This window comes from Watersipora subatra, chromosome 1 (genome assembly GCF_963576615.1).
Source record: "Watersipora subatra chromosome 1, tzWatSuba1.1, whole genome shotgun sequence".
NCBI classification, from domain to species: domain Eukaryota; kingdom Metazoa; phylum Bryozoa; class Gymnolaemata; order Cheilostomatida; family Watersiporidae; genus Watersipora; species Watersipora subatra.
The window spans coordinates 19,186,344-19,206,663 of record NC_088708.1 but is presented as its reverse complement, the minus strand read 5'-3'; the positions used below and the strand labels follow the sequence as shown (position 1 = coordinate 19,206,663).

Genomic DNA, 20,320 nt, shown 5'->3' with positions numbered 1-20,320 from the left:
TGTTGAATCTGACTCAAGACATTTTAATATAAAAAGTGTGTCAAATACCATTAAAGGTTGTCTCCGTCACGTTGGAAAAAGACAGCTTTGGTGGCTTGGGGTTCTCAGTTGCTGGAGCAGCAACGCTGGGTGGATGTTATATCAAGAAAATTATCAAAGACCCTGCTCTGTCTGACGGAACACTTAAGGCTGGGGACAGGCTTCTTGAGGTTGGTTGGTTATTTGTCTTCTCATGTTCCATAAACCTCCATATTTGAACTTGGTTCAGCATTTACAGGTTAATTCACAGCAGATTCAAAAAGTAGATACTATTCTTTTAAAACTTGTTTATAGAGAGAAAACAAGAGCATGTTTGCTGATATCATCATTTTTTAAATCGAAAATTTACTGAAAAAGCAGGGAAGACAACTTCTGCTGATATACGTACTTTTTATTGTTAATCTTATGTTGATTTGTCCAAATCAGGGATGTTCAACCTCTCTAGAGTGATGGCCACATGAATCATTGTGTCGATTCCAAATGGCCAAGTTTTGTGAATAATTTGCAGAATAATTTCAAAGCAAGCAAGAGAAATATACAACTTGAGATAGCATGTTTGTTTGGTGCTTGTATTTATATTATGAATGTATGAGATACTGTATCAAAGATAAAAGTGTGCATACAATGTGCACAATGTACAAAAAAATAAACTGTCCTGTTTTATTCGGAGAAGTGTCATGTTCCTGCACTAGGAATATGTATACAAGGCTATTTGCAAATTTCAGTGAGAAACTTGGTACAGCTTTTGCTCGAAAGCAGCAAAAGAAAAACTCTCGCAATGTCAGGTTTTGTTGTCGATGATGCAACTCTGAGTTGTTGCATCAGGTGCTTATCTATAAGGCAAGTGGGATACTTGTTTTTTGTGTTTCATTTTACTGAAAAACTCTTCACAGAGATATGTTGAACAAAATATACTCACCATTCTCAAGGCATGTTTATATATACTGGGATATGTGGCCTGAGGCAAGAAATCATGATAAAACTCGATAAGTATGTGACATTCACAGTGTTGCTTGAGGTGGTCATCACATGGGAGTTCTACAAAGTCAAGCTGTATATCAACTGGTGCATGTTCTGGGTCAACACTGTAGGGATCAGAGAAGAGTTTGTATTGAGTCCCTTGAATTGCCGAACTCCTAATAAACCAATCATGAAGACCTGTGACTATCTGAACATACGGAACAAGATCAACAAGATTGTTTGCATTTTGCATTTGCTCTTGAAGGCTTTTGAAGTGTGAACCGATTCCATTTTCGAGTTGTCTCCTCCACAGCAGAAGTTTACTTGTGAATGTGGTGACATGCTGCCAGCGTGAAGAAATGTGCTGCTGTTTTCCCTGAAGCTGCTAGTTTAAGCTGTATGTTGAATGTCATCACCTGATGACTCAATCATTCTAGCCACTATATATATTGAGAGAGATTTACTTTCAAGAGCTGCTTTTCTTTCTGGACAAAAATTCTTCCACAAACGCAGTGAGAACCTAAAAGAGAAAGCTTCAAGTCTGTCGCATAGTTTGGAAAGTTACAATAATTCCAGACACGGTTAACTGAAATTATGTATATTTGTAGCCTTGGCCTACTCTACTGTATGTTCTTTCTACTACCCAAATAGCAGTAATAACAAATACTTTTGTCACATTGTAAATGACAACAAATATTCATTTTATTAGGCATAAAAATACATGTATATACGGTATGATTAATACACATTCGTTTCTTTACGAATTCGCCATGCTGAAATGGTAACTGTCGCTCTCCAATTTTTGCGATATACCAAGACTACATTTGGTAGCTTTCTTGCTCAACACATTGTAGCAGGTGGTGTGGTTGCTGGCCCACCAGCTTTTGAGACATTAAATCCTAGTTCTCTTTTCTTTCTCACTCTTGGTACTGATCATAACAAGCATGATGATTGGTGTAATGGCGGCATACGTTATACTCTTTGACAACAGATATTGTGATGATATATATTTTTAACAGATATATTTGTTTTTAATGTTGCTGTACAAAATATTTACATTTCTATTCATTGTTAAAAATTCGTCCTTCCCGATCAAATTTCTTACATGCAGCAGCCATGCCTAACCCTGATATAAACCAGAACTTACCGTCACATATGAGTTTTGTTGGAGACTTTCCCTTCTACCTACAACCTAAATGAAAGATGGCCACATGCAGCCCTTCGGCCATCTTTTATGCAGCCCTCGAACCGCCTGCTGCACAACACTAATCTAAATAATAAGAGTTTTCAACATTTATTAATAAAGCAAGGGAGACTTGCTTTGAAAATTTGAAAATTATTAGCAACTTTGAAAATTTGCTATGATTGGAAATTTATATAAATCTTGAAGTGTGTCGTCATCTGTCAATCTCTGTCAATCTCTGTCTGTCCAGCTACAGCTATTAGAATCTAGAAATGAAAGCTCCGTTTCGTGCTGAATTTGAACTCCCAAAGATTGTAACCACAAGATTGTGAACACGCGCATCTAATCACAAGGCTACGCTGTTCTTACCATTCCAATGGCTCTTATCATATGATTTTAACCTTTTTCCCAATTGCACACGCTAAATTACGTATTAAATAATATAGTACGCCCACAGGTTATGACGCCCCAAGATCTTTTTCACTTTAACCCACGAAGCGCCATGCTTTTTCATCCTCGCCATACTAGGGCAAATTTGTTTTCTTATTCCTATGATGCCAAAACTAAAACGAATCAAGATCATATACCGTAATTGTATTTCAAATAATTGTTCATTGTAATCGTAGCAAAACAGACTTTATTTAGCCATTACTTGCTAATTATTTCACATTTATATTTTAACACCTTTACAGTTTTATTTTTTCTCTTTCAACAAAACACTTTTCTCCCGATGTGAAATTAAAAAGTTACAGTTGTTTGAAAAAGTTTGAAAACCTTTATAGTTGTTTTATTTTTTCTCTTAATTCATTTGAACTGCACAAAAAACACTTGTCTCGTGATATGAAGTTTAAAAGTATGATTAGGTGAATGTTGTATATATGAAATAAAAATAAATTTTCTGTGCAAAGACTTTTTTATTACCCAGGCAATGCCAGACATTCAGGTAGTGTTGCTAAATACATGAAGCTTGCAGATTGACACACTTGAAACACAGTGGATGGAGTTGTCTGATTAGAGTCTTTTGTAGATTCAACTAAATTTGATTTCGCTAGTTTCATTTGTATAAATTACACTTTCCATGCTTTTATTGACAGTCACGCATTAAAATATTTAAAAAAGAGAAATCTCATTTGATACTAATTACTGGCCTGATCGGTCATGAACAATATGATTACAAACTGTGCAGAAAGTTGGTGTATCACTAGCCTGGACTATGATGTATGTTATACAATTACTCTCCTAAACAGAGTATTAATACAATGCTAGGTCATATTAAGGCCTGATTTTTGATCGCTTCACTGTTGTTCAGAGAACAGCGTGTGTAAATCCTATATAGATTATAATGGCTTGATTGCGTGTGAGGTTTTATGCGCTTCTCTTTCACACGCAGGTAAATGGGTTGAACATCAGCAAGCTAAGCAACCCTGCGGCAGTCGCTTTGATAAAGAACCAGCCTACAACTGTACGCATAACCGTCTTACGCCCAGTAGACTCATCTGATGCGCCCGCTAAGCCTCCCAGGACAAACAATTTACTAAAGAATGTGGCTGCAGCAGCCCACGCGTTGGCTCTCGGCTCACAAGGTGCGGAGACGTCTCCAAGTCCTCCCCACCTTCCATCTGTAAATGAAGTCAGCTCTTCATCACAACCAGAGACTAGCCTGCCAGAGCTAATGGTATGTCAGCAAGATATGCTCGAATATGCTTTATAGTAGCTTTACAGAAACTAGGGTATTTTACAAGAAGAGGTATTATAAAGTTGATGGATCACAGGCTACAACTATTTAGGCAATTCTGACCACTATAACTGTTTAGACTCATCATTATGAGGAGTTCAGAGAACATTCTAGATTATTATTGATGCTCAGATTCTTTCTGATAAGATTTAATATTTCGAAAATACCAGTATGCTTGTTACTCGGGGACATCAAGCTGTTATTTTACGTTATTCACCAAATTATAGTTTTACAAATTTTTTTTCACTATTTTATGTTCATATATTGAATTGAATTTGAATTTTATTTTTATTTTTTATCAAGTACGACGATTGCGAAAAATGCACCATAAAAATCATTGATGAAGGCTCCATGTGCACAATAGCTTGGCTAATCAGGGCAGTCAGGGCTAGCAGGCAGTGTGCAGAGTGTGGCTCACATGGATGAAAAACCACTGCCATTTAAAGGAAAATCGTGTACTAGGTGTCGTGAGAAGCAGGTGATCAACTCCCTCATATTTTTACAGGAACCATTGCAGATAGTAAAGTCTCCGGCGCTGACAGAATATGTGATGGCAGCAACCGGTCATGATTCACCAGATATTCAGAAATCGGGAAGTTCTGCTGAGTTGGCTGCCATGTCAAAGGAAACAAATATTTCATCAACTCCACCAATGGCAGAGAGTGCAACAGAGATGACAACAGTTGCTCATTCAGCAATAGGTGGAACATCAGATGTTCCTAGCTTTAGTGCGAAAGATAGTACAGATATTGCCAATTCTCCCCCAACTGAGGGTACAGATGTGGCTAAGCCTTCATCAGAAACAATTATCGTAGATGCTCCACATTTACCAGCTGCTACTGAGAAAGATACACACGGTAGTGACATGTCTGAGGAAGACTTCTCATCTGTGGAAGGGGATGTGCCAGATGATATTGAAGACACCTGGTCATCAGACACAGAGAGTGAGGCAGAGCTGGTGCAAGGTCAACTTTATACTTCATCTCAACTCCACATCTGTTTACCTACGCTACTGTATACCTGCACTACTTTCTACCTGCACTATTGTATATCTGCACTACTTTCTACCTGCCCTACTGTTTACCTTCATTGATGTATACCTTCATTGATGTATACCTGCACTAATGTATATCTACACTGTGATGTACCTACGTTACTGTATACCTGCACTACTGTATACCTGTGCTACTGTTTACCTACGCTACTGTATATCTGCACTACTGACTACCTACGCTACTGTCTACCTACGCTACTGTATATCTGCACAACTGTATACCTACGCTACTGTATATTTGCACTACTATCTACCTTCGCTACTGTATACCTGCACTATTGTCTACCTGCTCTACTATCTACCTGCAGTACTGTATACCTATGCTACTGTCTACCTACACTACTTTCTACCTGCCCTACTGTTTACCTACGCTACTGTATACCTTCATTGATGTATACCTGCACTGATGTATACCTACACTGCAGTATACCTGCACTAATGTATATCTACACTGTGGTGTACCTATGTTACTGTATACCTGCACTACTGTATACCTGCACTGATGTATATCTACACTGCGGTATACCTACACTATTGTATACCTACACTGCGGTATACCTGCACTGCTTTATACATGCAATACTGTTTACTTACACTGCTGTCTACCTGCACTACTGTTTACCTACCTGCTCCATACCAGCACTATTGTCTACCTGCACTATTGTCTACCTGCTCTACTATCTACCTGCAGTACTGTATACCTACACTACTGTCTACCTGCACTACTGTATAGCTGCAATACTGCATACCTGCACTACTATGTGCCAGCCATGTTATGCTAACAAACTACTGCGTGACTGTCGTATTGTACACTTACATTGCAATATAGTTATTACATTGTATTCTTTTCAGTAGTAAATTGTGTTCTTAGCTAGTACATTGTTTTTGCACCTTTTTATGCTATTGCTATCATTTCCTTGTCATTAAGAGTCAGTAAACTCAATCGATTAATATTTCATCACAAGATACCAGCATTTAGAATGAACAAGCACATCACAAGCCAATCAACAAGCATATTTTTCAAATTTCATTCTTACTAGCGAACTCAAGAACATAACAAGGGTAAAAAACTGATGAAAACAACAAATCAAATTTTTTTAATATTTCAAGTTGAGTTGAAGCTGGTTGTGTGGCATAAATTATTGCATACTTTTGTGTTGCTGAACTAAAACAGCAATTTACACTGTAGGTAATTTTATTACAACTTACAGCGTTAAGATGGTACAACTCCTGCAGGACACCACCATAGTATCACTTGGTATATGACAAGGTAGCATCTCAATTGATATATTTAATATCCAGTAGAAACTTCATATTATATTCCTGATTTTCATTGAGTGTTTAATCAAATACATTTAAAGAATGTTATGTTTCAACTTTATTTGTAAACCTTTTGAACTTCAAGGATTACATGTAGTTAGTAATTAGCAGCTCCATGTGGTCATGAATAGTTCCTATATCCTAGTAACCTTATGTTGGACCAGCCTTGGTTTGACATAGCCATATGTTGAAAATTATCCAATACAGACATACTGTGTAGCTATTGTGCCATGACATGCACGTATCTGCAATACTATACGGTTAAGCTACTATATATACCGTTGATTTAATGTTCTTCCAGGTGTAATTCCTGATTCTCACATAAACACTCCTAGTCAGAGTGACCTCAACTCGACACTCGAGAGAACTATAGAGAGTGACCACTTGCCAGAGTCAAGAATAAATACTCCATCTCAAGAAAGCTCTAGTGGTGAAGAGGAGGGAGGGGATGCTGTTCAAGACTTGCCTGAAGCTCAGTCTCCTCATGATAGACCTCAGTCTAACACCTCGCTCAAGGAAAGGTAGCACACCCATCTTATTGTAGTTGTGTTATGAAACTTGTTACTGCTCTCTCTCTTCACAGTGTTACAGTTTAACCTTGACTTACAATCGCCTCTCCATACACATGTTTTGACAAAAGAATATAAAGTTTCAAGACTACTTGCTGCTACACAAAATAATTTTTAACATATAACATCCCAAATTTCAGGAACAGGTTATGAATCCTGGTATTCCCACACATTCAGGAATAGGTTATGAATCCTGGTGTTTTCTCACATTCAGGAATAGGTTATGAATCCTGGTGTTTCCTCACATTCAGGAATAGGTTATAAATCCTGGCATTCCCTCACATTCAGGAATAGGTTATAAATCCTGGTATTCCCTCACATTCAGGAATAGGTTATGAATCCTGGTATTCCCACACATTCAGGAATAGGTTATGAATCCTGGTGTTTCCTCACATTCAGCAATAGGTTATGGATCAAGGTATCTTTTCATCACATGCAATTTTTTGCTAGTCTTTCCTCTTGGGGAGACAGTGTGGTGATGTCAGATGAAGAGGACTCAAGTGGTATTCCAATCGACTTGACAAGAGGTGACTCACAAAGGACAGTTACGGATGCGGCCTCTAGCTCTCCTATTGGAGGACTGTCTCGCAATACTTCCACTCATCTTTCACGACACGATTCAACTCACTCCAACCAGAGTTTCCTGTCTACCCCTGTGCTCAGCAGAAACACCAGCCTCAAGCTTCCTCCAACTGAGGTGTGTCTTTAGCTGCCTGCAATTATTTGTTAAAGTAAACTGTTCTACAATTTTTGTGCAACAAGCAACAGGCAGCACTACCTCGTTTGTGTAATCCATTATGTAACATCTTTGTAAGTGTGTGCCATTAGACATTGCTCTCACAATGCTGTTAGTTAAACCAATGAATATCTCTTTTAGGAAGTCTACGCTGTGACCCTTAACAAACCAAATGAGAAAGCTAGCCTTGGTTTTAGTGTGCTCGGAATACAAGCGGGAGGCAATGTGTATGCGTGTGTCAAATCTGTGTCTAGGGGAGGAATTGCTCATGCAGATGGCAGAATCAGTGTGGGTGACAGGATTCTACAGGTAGGTGTCATTGCATCAATCAATTTCTAAATATCTGCACTTTTACAGCATCTCTGTCAGTGAGAGATATTTTTAGTTAGTGTAATTAATACTCAGTCGCAGACGCTGGCTGCTGATGGAGGCGCATTGCTTACTTCATGTGTCCTCTTTTTCTTAGATAAATGGAGAGGAGGTTGCAGCGGATACAGAGGCTGAAATTCAGGCCCTATGCGCTGGTCTTCTCAAGCAATGTCACAGAGAGGTCAATCTCATCCTAGCGGCGGACAAGACTGACAGCTACTCTGAGGACTTAGCACTCACGCAAGAGGAAGGACTTCTGTGAGTTCACCAAGTCCTTCTAGCAATTAAAACCGTTAATGCAACCACCAGCATAATAAGCATCAGCTGTATTTGAGCATTTACAACTTTATATCTCTGTAGGCATAGTGACGACCAGTTGGGGGCGCTTAGTGACGGCCCCTATGAGATGAAGTTAGTAGGCAGAACTGCGCCACGGCGAATCTTTGGTCCGTCAGTCACAACAACAGATGAAGACTCCGAGTACGACGGTATGTAGTGATTAGCCTTAGCTTATCTTTGTATGCTATTTTGCATCTCATCGTGGCCTTTCCTCATCGTCATCCATCTTGTTTCTGACAAACTAACTTTTTTTGTCTGGCGTTGCCTTCATGACGTATGATTGCTATTATTACTCCTATTATCACTCCTATGTATTGTATGAATGGCATTAATTTTTTGGTCTCCATGTTATGGTGTGTATCACATGAACGGCATGTTTTTGCAGGCGGTGACGATCTATCTGCTGCCATTCAGCACCTCGGTGATGAGATAAACAGATCAGGCACACCATTGAGTCAACCCTCCAGCGATTCTCTAACGGACGAAAGCAGCTTTGATTTTGACTTACCAGATGAGTCGCAATACTTAGAGGCGAGCATCCGTCTTACACGGCGCGACATGAGGTCTCCCCTTTCCAATGTCAAACACAGTTCCGAGTCCGATACAGATCATGTGATGAGTGATGAAAACATGCACTCTACCAGTGAGTTTGCACTGTTTAGAAAGAGGGCTTGTACTGTTTTCTAATAAACTTGAGCTGAGTTTGTGGTTGACATCGCATAGAAATCTGTCTCATCCACTACAGCAAGCATCATTTTTTACACTCAGCTCAACAGGCCTAGTCGTTCCAGTTTTGGCTTTACTAATCGCCCTCGTCTTGTCTTCACGTCTTGTTCACTCATTTCTTATGGTAACGCAAACCAGTGATGTCATCAGTTCAGTCATGCTTTGCCCACTTATACTTTGGTCAATAGTTTGATCTATTATCATAAATATGCTGACCTGAGCAATGGAATTTAGGCTCTTGTGGCCTTCACCTTTATACCTCTAGATGGGGTGTGGTAGGTATTCGCATAGATCTATAATTCTCTGTCAGCACATTACATGATCTTAAAAAATGCAACACAGTTTGCTTGATTTGTAACACTTCAATTAAACTTAAATTTTGGCCAAAATTTTAAAAAATTTAGATTAGTTTTTTACCTGGCCATTAAAAATACACAATTGCTGCCTCGATTTGTGGGGCAGAATCCTCTTAGTATTTACCTTTACAATGAAGTCTAATCTATGCAGTTAGTAGGTATGCTTCGAAGTACATTTACATGTAGTTTCAAATAGTTGCTTAGGTAAGTCCATCGGGTGTGTTCAATACTGCCTTTATCTGTTTTTACTGTTTCTATCTTGTTTTATTGCATTTCTTTATTAACTATAATGAACCAAGACTTACATAAAAGCTTGTAGTTTAGTTGTATTATTTGTTTTGCTCAGCACTCTGTTCAGCTATAAAACAATTCCGTGCATGGGCAGGGTTTGCTCCAGATGATCGTACTGACAATACAGATGTCGAAGAAAGCACATACGTTGATCAACCACCGGAAGAAAAGGCATTAAATTACGATGGCGGTGCTATACCAGGTAGGTCCTCCGTTCATAAAGTGAGTTTACGTATATGTTAATTCTGTCCTACCCATTCAACGGTGATCTTAAGTTTACATCTATGTTTATTATTTCCTACCCATTCAACGGTGACCTTCAGTTTACATGTAGTTTCATTCTTTCCTACCCATTCAATGGTGATCTTGAGTCCTGAACTAGCCGCACATAGCAGCTGTTATAGCTTATCCACTACTGCATGCTTATAGTTTTCTTATTGCTTTTGTCATCATTCCAGTTTTACAATGTTTGCTATTATAGGTACTTCACTTTTATCATCTAGTAGTCTATGTGCACCAATTTTCTATTTTTGAGCAAAAAGGAAATAATTTTACCATCACTTATTTGATTTGCGTAACGGAGGATCTATTAGTGAATGCACCTAAAATGTACTTGTCAAAAGCCTTTACATTCTCTTCTGGGAACTTATTGTGTATGCAACTGTGAAAATAGACATAATTCATATGAATTGCTGTAATTTCATGACTTTTGTTAACAAGCCATTGGCATGTACATATGTAAACATTCACAGAAACTAATGTGAATAAGTGCCCAATTATATGACTAGAGCTGTTGATAATTACTCAATCACATGACTTGAGCTATGGATGATCACCCAATTATACGACTGGAGCAATGGATAATTACCCAATCACATGACTAGGGCTATGGATGATCACCCAATCATATGACTGGAGCTATGGATGATCACCCAATCGTATGACTACAGTAACTGTTATGGATGATCATCCGATTGTATGTTTAGAGCTATGGTTGATCACCCAATCATATGACTAGAGTTAGGGATGATCACCCAATCATATGACTAGAGCTAGGGATGATCACCCAACCATATGACTAGAGCTAGGATAATCACACAATCATGACTAATAGCTGTAGTGTGAACATGTTCGTTTATCAAAATTTGCAGTTTGTATCTTGTTTCTTTAGGCTCCTTGGCGGAGCAAACGGAGGCTATTGAAAAACGATTAAGGCGGTTAACATTGCCAGCCCACCTTTACAATGACAAAAGCAATAGGCTTTCCAATGCGGCTGGAGTTCGCTCCCAGTCCTGGGTGCCGCAACGATCTCCAAGTAAAGATTTGCAACCCATGGCTGTGTACAAGAAGCTTTTGATAGATCCAGCTAGCTCGGAGTCGGTAGATATTCAAAGTGACAGCGAGAAAGTAGAGGAGGAGACACTTGAAGGACCTTTCGCTATAGAAATCTCTATGGAATGGGTAGGTTTACCATACTTATCCTTGCCTCTACCCAGTATACTCCATTACTTGTGAAATATGAACTGGGCAATCTCTTGTCATAATTCCAAATTGGGTCAAGTTTAAAAAGGTGTCTTAAACAACTTTTGATAAAACGCAATACATGTACTTGACTGATAACTAAACAACTCTCTGCTTTGATATCATAGAGTTGTCTTTGCTTTGGCATCATAGAGTTATGTCTCCACTTTGGTATCATAGAGCTATGTCTTTCCTTTGATATCATAACGTTACGTCTCTACATTAGTATCATAGAGTTATGTCTCCACTTTGGTATCATAGAGCTATGTCTTTCCTTTGATATCATAGAGTTACGTCTCTACATTAGTATCATAGAGTTATGTCTCTTATTTTTTATCATAGTGTTATGTCTCTGCGTTGATATCATAGAGCTAGGTCTCTGCTTTGATGTCATAGAGTCATGTCTCTGCTGCAGGTCGAGGGACTGGAGCTGATAAACACCCCGTTACACGGGCTCTACACAAATAACTACCTCGAGGGTGTCATAGCAGATCTGTTAACTAAGATAGCGAGTGATGACACGTCTGAGGAGTTCAAGGAGCTCAAATCAATCAAACCAACGGATTATTGCGAGACTGGAAAGCTCAAGGATAACAAATCAAAAAATAGATTTAGAAATGTTCTACCCTGTGAGTATCATCGAAACTGCTTACGATTGCCTCAACATTGAAATTTGGGCAGGAGTGGCATAGCATTTGAGCAAATACATATTTGCTGCGTGCACTTGGAGTAATTTTCAACATCAGGCTTTCAAAGTTTGCTTAGCATCATGATTTCCAAATAAAGTAAATAGGTTGAACATGAAAATTAAAATGAGAAACTTTAAAAGTTTTTATCATGTCAAAATAATAAAAACACATCTACATGAGTTTCAATTTCAGTTGAGTCTTTAGCTGGTTCGTTCACTTTTTTTGGTGTCTCTTATTTCCTTAGTTTCTATATATGTCTTTACATCTCTCTATAAGGCAGTTGCTATTTTTAATCATCTCCAGTACATATGAAAGAACTGGGATAGGTCTTAAAGCTGCGGAACAATTTAAACGCCTTACGATGCATTCTTATGAGAATATTTGATCCAACATACAATGGTTTTAACATGCAGAGCAGGTCCCAAAATGAATTGTCAATTTAACCTTTAATTTTAATCTTCCTAAACCTTGACAACTTATCCACTATAGACGTGAACACTCGATGATCACTTGTCTTATGCAGATGATCTTACTCGAGTCAAACTCAACAATGAAGATGACTACATCAACGCGAGTCATGTGCAGAGAACTTTTGGTTCGGATCTCTACCACTACATAGCTTCTCAGGGTCCTATGCCTCATACGGCGGATGATTTTTGGGAAATGGTTCTGGAGCAAGACATCAGCGTTATAGCCATGGTGACACAGGATGTTGAAGGTGGAAAGGTCAAATGTCATAGATACTGGCCGGACTCACTTTACACTCCTATGAATATGTATGACTGGTGAGTACAAGCTGTTATCTACATCAGACTATCACTGGTTACACCGTGGTTCATACAAAGTATATATATATATATATGTATATGACACCTGATTAGCACTGAATGTCAGCAGATATGTGCGTAGACATGGTTATCTTAACTGACATCGTTTTTGAAGAAGTCTGGACCCACTTTTTTTAGTGTGTTAATCGTGATCAAGTTTAGCCGATTTTAATCTTGAAACATCCTGGCAGCCAGGTCACCTAAAGCAACAAACCAAATCTTAGATGATAAAAAAATATCTATACTTTGATAAACTCTTTCAAAATTTGGCGTGAGTGACCCTCAAAGTGTATAGAGATCTATTATATGTACAGAGAAACATTCAGGTGTGTTTATATACATGTACTCTCATTCATACCATATGTACAAACATACGTTTAAATATGTTTGCACATACGAGGGTCAGACAATAACTAGTGGGAATTTTGTCATAACATTTTATAACAATATAGTAGAGCTTTACATTTTTTTCCTTTTCCAGCATTTTCCAGCCTCCTTTTTCAATGCACTTGTGCTACCTTTCTGCAAGATTCTCAATTCCTACAGAAAAAAATATTGGCGGCTGGTTTCTAAACCATTTACGCACTGCTTCAATGACGCCTGCATCAGTAGTGAACTGCTTGCCTCGGATGTGTTTTTTTAACGGTTCCAAAAGATGAAGATCGCTGGACTATAAGGAGGGTGAACTAACACGCCTCAGCCCAGTTCTTCAATTTTGGCCACTGTATGGGCAGCAGTACCTAGTACTAGTAGCAGTACCATAGTGAGTCTTCTATCAAATTTTACCAACTTTTCCACCTCTGCTACTGTGTGTGAAGTTGAAACATCCACTGGTCGATCAATTCTTGGCTCATCAGTAATGTCTTCTGGGCCATTCTTGAATTCATCAACCTACCTATAGCAATATGTTTGTGCCATGCTGGTTTCTCCACACTGTTTCTTTCATTCTACTGTGTATAACACTTGGCTTTACATGTTCAGCTATCAAAAATCTTGTAACAGCTCTTTGCTCTCTGAGTGAGCATGTTGTTAGCTTGGCGACCATTTTGAATATAAATAATATGAAAAAGTTGTAAAAAATGTTGAATTTTTTGGTATGTGATAGCAACTTTCATTCATAAACACATAGAACATATTAAATTATTAGGTAAAATAGAATGAAAGTTATGACAAGATTTCCACTATTTATTGACTGACCTTCGTACATATACTACACATATACATATCATGAACATACAAATTGAAAAGTTTGAAACAAACATACTTGAGAGCTCAGGTGGGAGATTAAGATAATCTTTGAATGTTTCACATTTCATTGTAGGTAACTATTAAGTACTTCAGCAAATTAATGAATGCTGTGATTGTAGGCTTGCTATGCAGTTGCCTGCTCACAATGCAGAATACGGGTGTTTTAACTTGGTCAAAACATGGATTTTGTTGCACTGTTGTTTTTATATCGAACAGAGGTAAAGTAGTATCTAAATGTATAGAACTGCATTAATTATGAAATTAAGTGCATCCAAGAGCTGGTTATAAATTTAAGGCTCGCGTGCTGTATAAAGTGCAACGTTTGTATGTTGTACAATCTGTTGTCTATTTTTAGCTACGAAGTAACCCTCACTAAGTTATTCAGTCTTGATGACTTTGATGTGCGGCACCTCGAAGTGAGAGATGTAGAAACAAATGAGACAAAGAAGGTTATTCACATGAACTACACAAAATGGCCGGACCATGGAATGCCAAACTCGGCTACACCACTACTGCAGGTCTGCCATTTTCTGTTACTTTTAGTCAGAAATTATAAGTTTTGTTTATATAATATTAACCATATGTATGATACGTGTACTTAGTCCTGTTATAAGCATCTACATACAGGCTAGTCTAAAGTAGAATAACTATAGATTTTTCTTCTGCCAAAATTTGGTTTGTTTTGAGATCGACATTCCATCAAAATAGGCCGCTGCAATTTACTAAACACAACTAGAGCTTCCGTCACCTAAATTCTTCTACTTGATAATTCAAGTACATGTAGTTGGAATGTTCATTGTGGGACAACAGGCTCTTTTGGTTACAGGCCCTTTTGGTTACAGGCTCTTTTGGTTTACTCATACGAGCAATGTGTAACTGAATATGCTTATTACTACGGCTGAGATTAAAAACATATAAACTCAACTCCAGTGGTTTACCCAGTGATGTATAGTGTTTCGTATGATATGACTGATGAGTGTGTGACAGTGTCTTTATTTATTTCAGTTCATGAGGGTCATGCACAAGCTACACACTACTGGTCCTATACTGGTTCACTGCAGTGCAGGCATAGGACGCACTGGCACTCTCATCACCCTTGACATGGTGATAGGCTCCATTGAGCGAGACCTCAAATTTGATATCAATGAGATTGTCACTTACTTGAGAAAACAAAGACCCGGTATGATACAGACGAAGGTAAGACACAGGCACTGTATGTCACTTTTTTTGTTATGAAATGCGGTTATTTTTTCATCTGGTTAATTTGAGGTCAATCAAGGTCCCTGCTTATTTATTTTAATAGATCTTACAGGACATACATGTAATTGGAATACAGTCATATTCCTACATGTCAAGTTAATCAGCCGCGAGATTTGCTTTGTCTGTCAACACCATCATAATTTACAGCAAATATTCCATATGAAAACATACTGTACAGCACCTTGATTTTTGACCATAATTCATTTTAAAAGTCTGTTCAAAAACCAATTTGTTCAAAAAATCTGAAACTATTCTCCCCAATTATAATTAGTGTAAATAATTTTAAGCCATTCCCAGTCTAGAAAGAAACCTTTTTAGCATTTTTTACTATTTTACGCCATAAACTGTATACATTTGTACTAAGAGAGCGGATAATATGTTAAATACTGTAATTGTCTCGTAAAATTTTATTAATAGACAAGACTAGGGGGACTATTGCTGTGTCTGTAGCAACTCATACTCCAGTCTCGTTAATTCAGTGTCTTGTGTACTGTATACTATAAATATTAAAGTGGAGAAATAGACTGTGTTATATTCTAATAATAGAACGTCTTGTATGCGTTTACCAATTTTAACATAAATGTTAAAGTAGCTCAGGCTAGCCTACAGTGATGTTGTAATCTAAAGAAAATAATAAAAGTTTGTGGTAGCGTAACCTAGCAAAGATCATGTGAAATAAAACAAGCACAGCGAAGAATCAGCACCTCTTCTAGCAAAGATCATGTGAAATAAAACAAGCACAGCGAAGAAACAGCACCTCTTCTAGCAAAGATCATGTGAAATAAAACAAGCACAGCGAAGAAACAGCACCTCTTCTAGCAAAGATCATGTGAAATAAAACAAGCACAGCGAAGAAACAGCACCTCTTCTAGCAAAGATCATGTGAAATAAAACAAGCACAGCGAAGAAACAGCACCTCTTCTAGCAAAGATTATGTGAAATAAAACAAACACAGCGAAGAATCAGCACCTCTTCTAGCAAAGATCATGTGAAATAAAACAAGCACAGCGAAGAATCAGCACCTCTTCTAGCAAAGATCATGTGAAATAAAACAAGCACAGCGAAGAATCAGCACCTCTTCTAGCAAAGATCATGTGAAATAAAACAAGCACAGCGAAGAAACAGCACCTCTTCTAGCAAAGATTATGTGAAATAAAACAAACACAGCGAAGAATCAGCACCTCTTCTAGCAAAGATCATGTGAAATAAAACAAACACAGCGAAGAAACAGCACCTCTTCTAGCAAAGATCATGTGAAATAAAACAAGCACAGCGAAGAAACAGCACCTCTTCTAGCAAAGATTATGTGAAATAAAACAAACACAGCGAAGAATCAGCACCTCTTCTAGCAAAGATCATGTGAAATAAAACAAACACAGCGAAGAATCAGCACCTCTTCTAGCAAAGATCATGTGAAATAAAACAAGCACAGCGAAGAAACAGCACCTCTTCTAGCAAAGATTATGTGAAATAAAACAAACACAGCGAAGAATCAGCACCTCTTCTAGCAAAGATCATGTGAAATAAAACAAGCACAGCGAAGAATCAGCACCTCTTCTAGCAAAGATTATGTGAAATAAAACAAACACAGCGAAGAATCAGCACCTCTTCTAGCAAAGATCATGTGAAATAAAACAAACACAGCGAAGAAACAGCACCTCTTCTAGCAAAGATCATGTGAAATAAAACAAGCACAGCGAAGAAACAGCACCTCTTCTAGCAAAGATTATGTGAAATAAAACAAACACAGCGAAGAATCAGCACCTCTTCTAGCAAAGATCATGTGAAATAAAACAAGCACAGCGGAAAAATTTCTTCTACTTTTACTAACTGTAGCACTTTTTAAGTACAGTAAGATATTAAAAGCTAGCCTCGGCTTCTTTTGGTCAAAAGCTGAACTGTTGGTCGAAGTTTTAAATGTAAGAGCATCGAATCTTCTGGTTGAAGTTTGATTTGATTAAGATCAGAAACATTTGGGAGCCGAAGTATGACTGTATTTAGTTAATCCGTTCCCCAGCCCACAAACTTAATGGCAAATGCTGAACAGGTAATTTAACGCGAAGTATGACTGTATTTAGTTAATCCGTTCCCCAGTCCACAAACTTAATGGCAAATGCTGAACAGGTAATTTAATGCGAAGTATGACTGTATTTAGTTAATCCGTTCCCCAGCCCACAAACTTAATGGCAAATGCTGAACAGGTAATTTAACGCGAAGTATGACTGTATTTAGTTAATCCGTTCCCCAGCTCACAAACTTAATGGCAAATGCTGAACAGGTAATTTAACGGCATTAAAACAAATGTATTGCACAAAATTGAACAAACTAAGTTATGTGTAAAAATTAAAATCAATATGGTAACAATAATCAATAAACAGTTTTTTATGGTTACATTACCATGGAGACGCAAAGAGAGAGAGAGACGTATAGACTCAGCTATGCGGAGGTTCAAAAGTATTTTCTATTTTCACCAACTTCACTTTCGCTTACAAGACTGATGCCCTTAAAACTTGGAAAATGGCATGTTAGAAGATTACTAAGAGCCAAATATTGCCTCAAATTTCACTTCATATTTTAAAAAATTCATACATTTAGATGACTGATCTTCTTTTTCAGGACCAGTACCTCTTCTGTTACACAGCAACTCTTCAGATTCTTGAGACCCTTCGCAAGTCATCCCCAGCTCAGGGCTTGCAACTACTTGAAAAAACATCAAGCAATTTTAGCGCATCAGCACCAGTAAACAGAGATGGTCAGCAGGAAACCATAGCGGAAAGTAAGTCTTCATTGATTGGTAATGAAAAAAAATATTGAATGTAGGAGTTTGACATAGACCTATTAACTATACTTGATAGTTATAGTATATAGTATAGTTAATAGGTCCATGGAGTTTGCTTTCAATTGCTAGAGACCCAAATGTTGTGCTGCTGTCAGATACCGGCTACTTCTTCTGATACAGGTATACCAGCAACTGCCTCTAGTACAAGAACACCAGCTAGTGCTTTTGATACTGGTATACCAGCAACTGCCTCTAATATAAGAACACCAGCTACTGCTTCTGATACAGGTATACCATCAACGGTTTCTAATACAAGAACACCAGCTACTTCTTCTGATACAGGTATACCAGCAACTGCCTCTAATACAAAAACACCAGCTAGTGCTTCTGATACTGGTATACCAACAACTGTCTCTAATACAAGAACACCAGCGACTGCTTCTGATACAAGTATACCAGCTAATTCCTCTGACACGAGAACACCAGCTACTGCCTCCGATACAAAAGTTAACTCATCAGCAGTCTCCGAGACATCAAAAGAAGCATCCGTAACTGAAATAGCTAAAGATGATGATTTTCATCTGAAAAAAGCATCTGAACCTCAAACCCCCTCTGTTACCACGATGGAATCAGGCCAAATTCCTGAGCCCGCTAACCAGCCTAGTCTTGGCAATATAACTTCTAAGGTTTCCCTGTCACATTCTCACAATGGCCCTGTTGTCTGATCCGTCCACTCCATCTTAATCATATCATTCTCAAGCTTAAAGTTCAACTCTAAACATTCGCATTGCTGAGGTAAGAATGTGCAATCAGATACCACAAAGACACTGCTTCAAGACCAATATTTATTTCACTGTTTTGGTTATACTCAAACATTTGTCCATATTCAGGGAGCAATTTTCAAGACAAATCTACTAGTGTCTTTTAATATTTTTTGCAATCAAGTATGTTTTATTTCATTTTGAAGTAGATTCATGTTTTATCGAGAATTCCTCCCGTCCTGTGATTTTTAACGTGCATTTATTATTTATTTTTGGTGTTTTGTTACAAAAAGATGTATACGAGTGTTATTCATACAATAAATGTTGTTATAGAAGTATCTGCACACCATTCTTTCATCTCTCTTCTGACTCATAACATGTTGGTGGAGCAATAATATTTCTGGAATTAGTTACAACTTGTTTTACTTGGTTTACAACTTTTTTATTATGTTCTATCTGTCTCATTAACCTGAGTAGAATGACCCTTTTCAGGCTTCTTTCCAGCAAGTGGCATCATCAATGTATCCAATATAAAGTGTGCATAATATATACTCATCTCAGTTTTCTGATACGAGGCTACCTGGCTGAAAGGTTGTCCATACAAACTATCCAAAAACTCAGCTGGTATGATAATGTATAGACAGAGAATCATTAGAGCAGCTTACAAACAGATTGTCCTACAAACAGATTGTTATATCCTTTCTTTGAAGCTAATTCTTCTTCATAAGTCCAGCCAAGAAATGTCTATGAGAATAACTAGTGTTTATAGATCTTTGTAGTTTTGTACAATAGATGTTCCAATATGAATTCATCGAATACATACCCATAACAAGTTTGCTGATGCCATTATTGGTGAGAGCTTCCAACATTCTTAAGGCAGTTTCTTCAACAATTTAGAATACATATATCGTAAAAGAGTGCTAAAATTCGACATCTAAGTAAAAAAGTTGAGTTCAAGAAATCTTGCCCTTAAAATCGTCTCTGTTAGCAATTTTCGTGTCCAGTACTGGGTAGCTTTGATAAAATTGTCTTAAGGATTAACTATTAGTTTTCAGCAATTGTAGCACATGATTAAATGAATTTTAGCTGTTGGTGAACTAAAACTCGATGAAGTTGTAGCTGTGAGGATTGTAGCATAATTCTTAGTTAACTGTATTTAGCCTTTATTAATAAATATTCAGTATTGAAAATGATTTATAAAGGCTATAAGCAGAGCTGTAGTAAGCTGGGTAGGCATTAAAATTTATTATGATGGTTGAATTGTGATGTCCATTGATGAAAAATAAATGACTTCTATACATACTACCACTAGTATGACAACTACCAGTCCAAGGCATTGTCATTCTGTTTTTGGTTGTATAAAATATGAAAAAAAGCCTTCTTCGTTGTGTAAAAGATAAAAAAGGTTAGATAACAAACATTGGTATTTATTGCCTATGAAATGTGAAAGAATAAATATTGTAAAAAAATATTTGTCGTTCATGACAAAAAAGTGACTAAAACGGATGGTGCTTACGATTTTATAAATCAAACTGGCAAATGGACATAAACTCCTTAT

General features: G+C 37.6%; 2 protein-coding genes across 2 annotated transcripts in view; both read left to right on the top strand.

The window, feature by feature from the left end:
• The window catches only part of LOC137408286 (tyrosine-protein phosphatase non-receptor type 13-like), a 33,071-nt gene extending 29,178 nt beyond the window's left edge, over nucleotides 1–3,893 (top strand). Inside the window, exons 35-36 of the mRNA XM_068094787.1 lie at nucleotides 57–209; nucleotides 3,573–3,893. Coding sequence (XP_067950888.1) covers nucleotides 57–209; nucleotides 3,573–3,893 — 474 coding nt within the window. The remainder of the gene's footprint in view (nucleotides 1–56; nucleotides 210–3,572) is intronic.
• An 835-nt stretch (nucleotides 3,894–4,728) lies between these two features.
• Nucleotides 4,729–19,111, top strand: LOC137408212 (tyrosine-protein phosphatase non-receptor type 13-like). Its single transcript, XM_068094662.1, has 15 exons — nucleotides 4,729–4,882; nucleotides 6,593–6,812; nucleotides 7,311–7,557; nucleotides 7,738–7,905; nucleotides 8,063–8,223; nucleotides 8,326–8,453; nucleotides 8,690–8,947; nucleotides 9,772–9,879; nucleotides 10,849–11,138; nucleotides 11,614–11,827; nucleotides 12,411–12,663; nucleotides 14,318–14,480; nucleotides 14,968–15,159; nucleotides 17,839–17,998; nucleotides 18,182–19,111. The coding sequence occupies exons 1-15, from the start codon at nucleotides 4,783–4,785 to the stop codon at nucleotides 18,724–18,726; spliced, it is 3,207 nt and encodes a 1,068-aa protein (XP_067950763.1). The 5' UTR covers nucleotides 4,729–4,782; the 3' UTR covers nucleotides 18,727–19,111.
• Nucleotides 19,112–20,320: the final 1,209 nt, after the last annotated feature.

Coding starts and splice junctions, on each gene's coding strand:
- LOC137408212 (XM_068094662.1), top strand. CDS start 4,783: ATGTCTGAGGAAGACTTCTCATCTGTGGAAGGGGATGTGCCAGATGAT. Junction 11,139..11,613: donor TAGAAATCTCTATGGAATGG/GTAGGTTTACCA, acceptor TCTCTGCTGCAG/GTCGAGGGACTGGAGCTGAT. Junction 11,828..12,410: donor ATTTAGAAATGTTCTACCCT/GTGAGTATCATC, acceptor TGTCTTATGCAG/ATGATCTTACTCGAGTCAAA.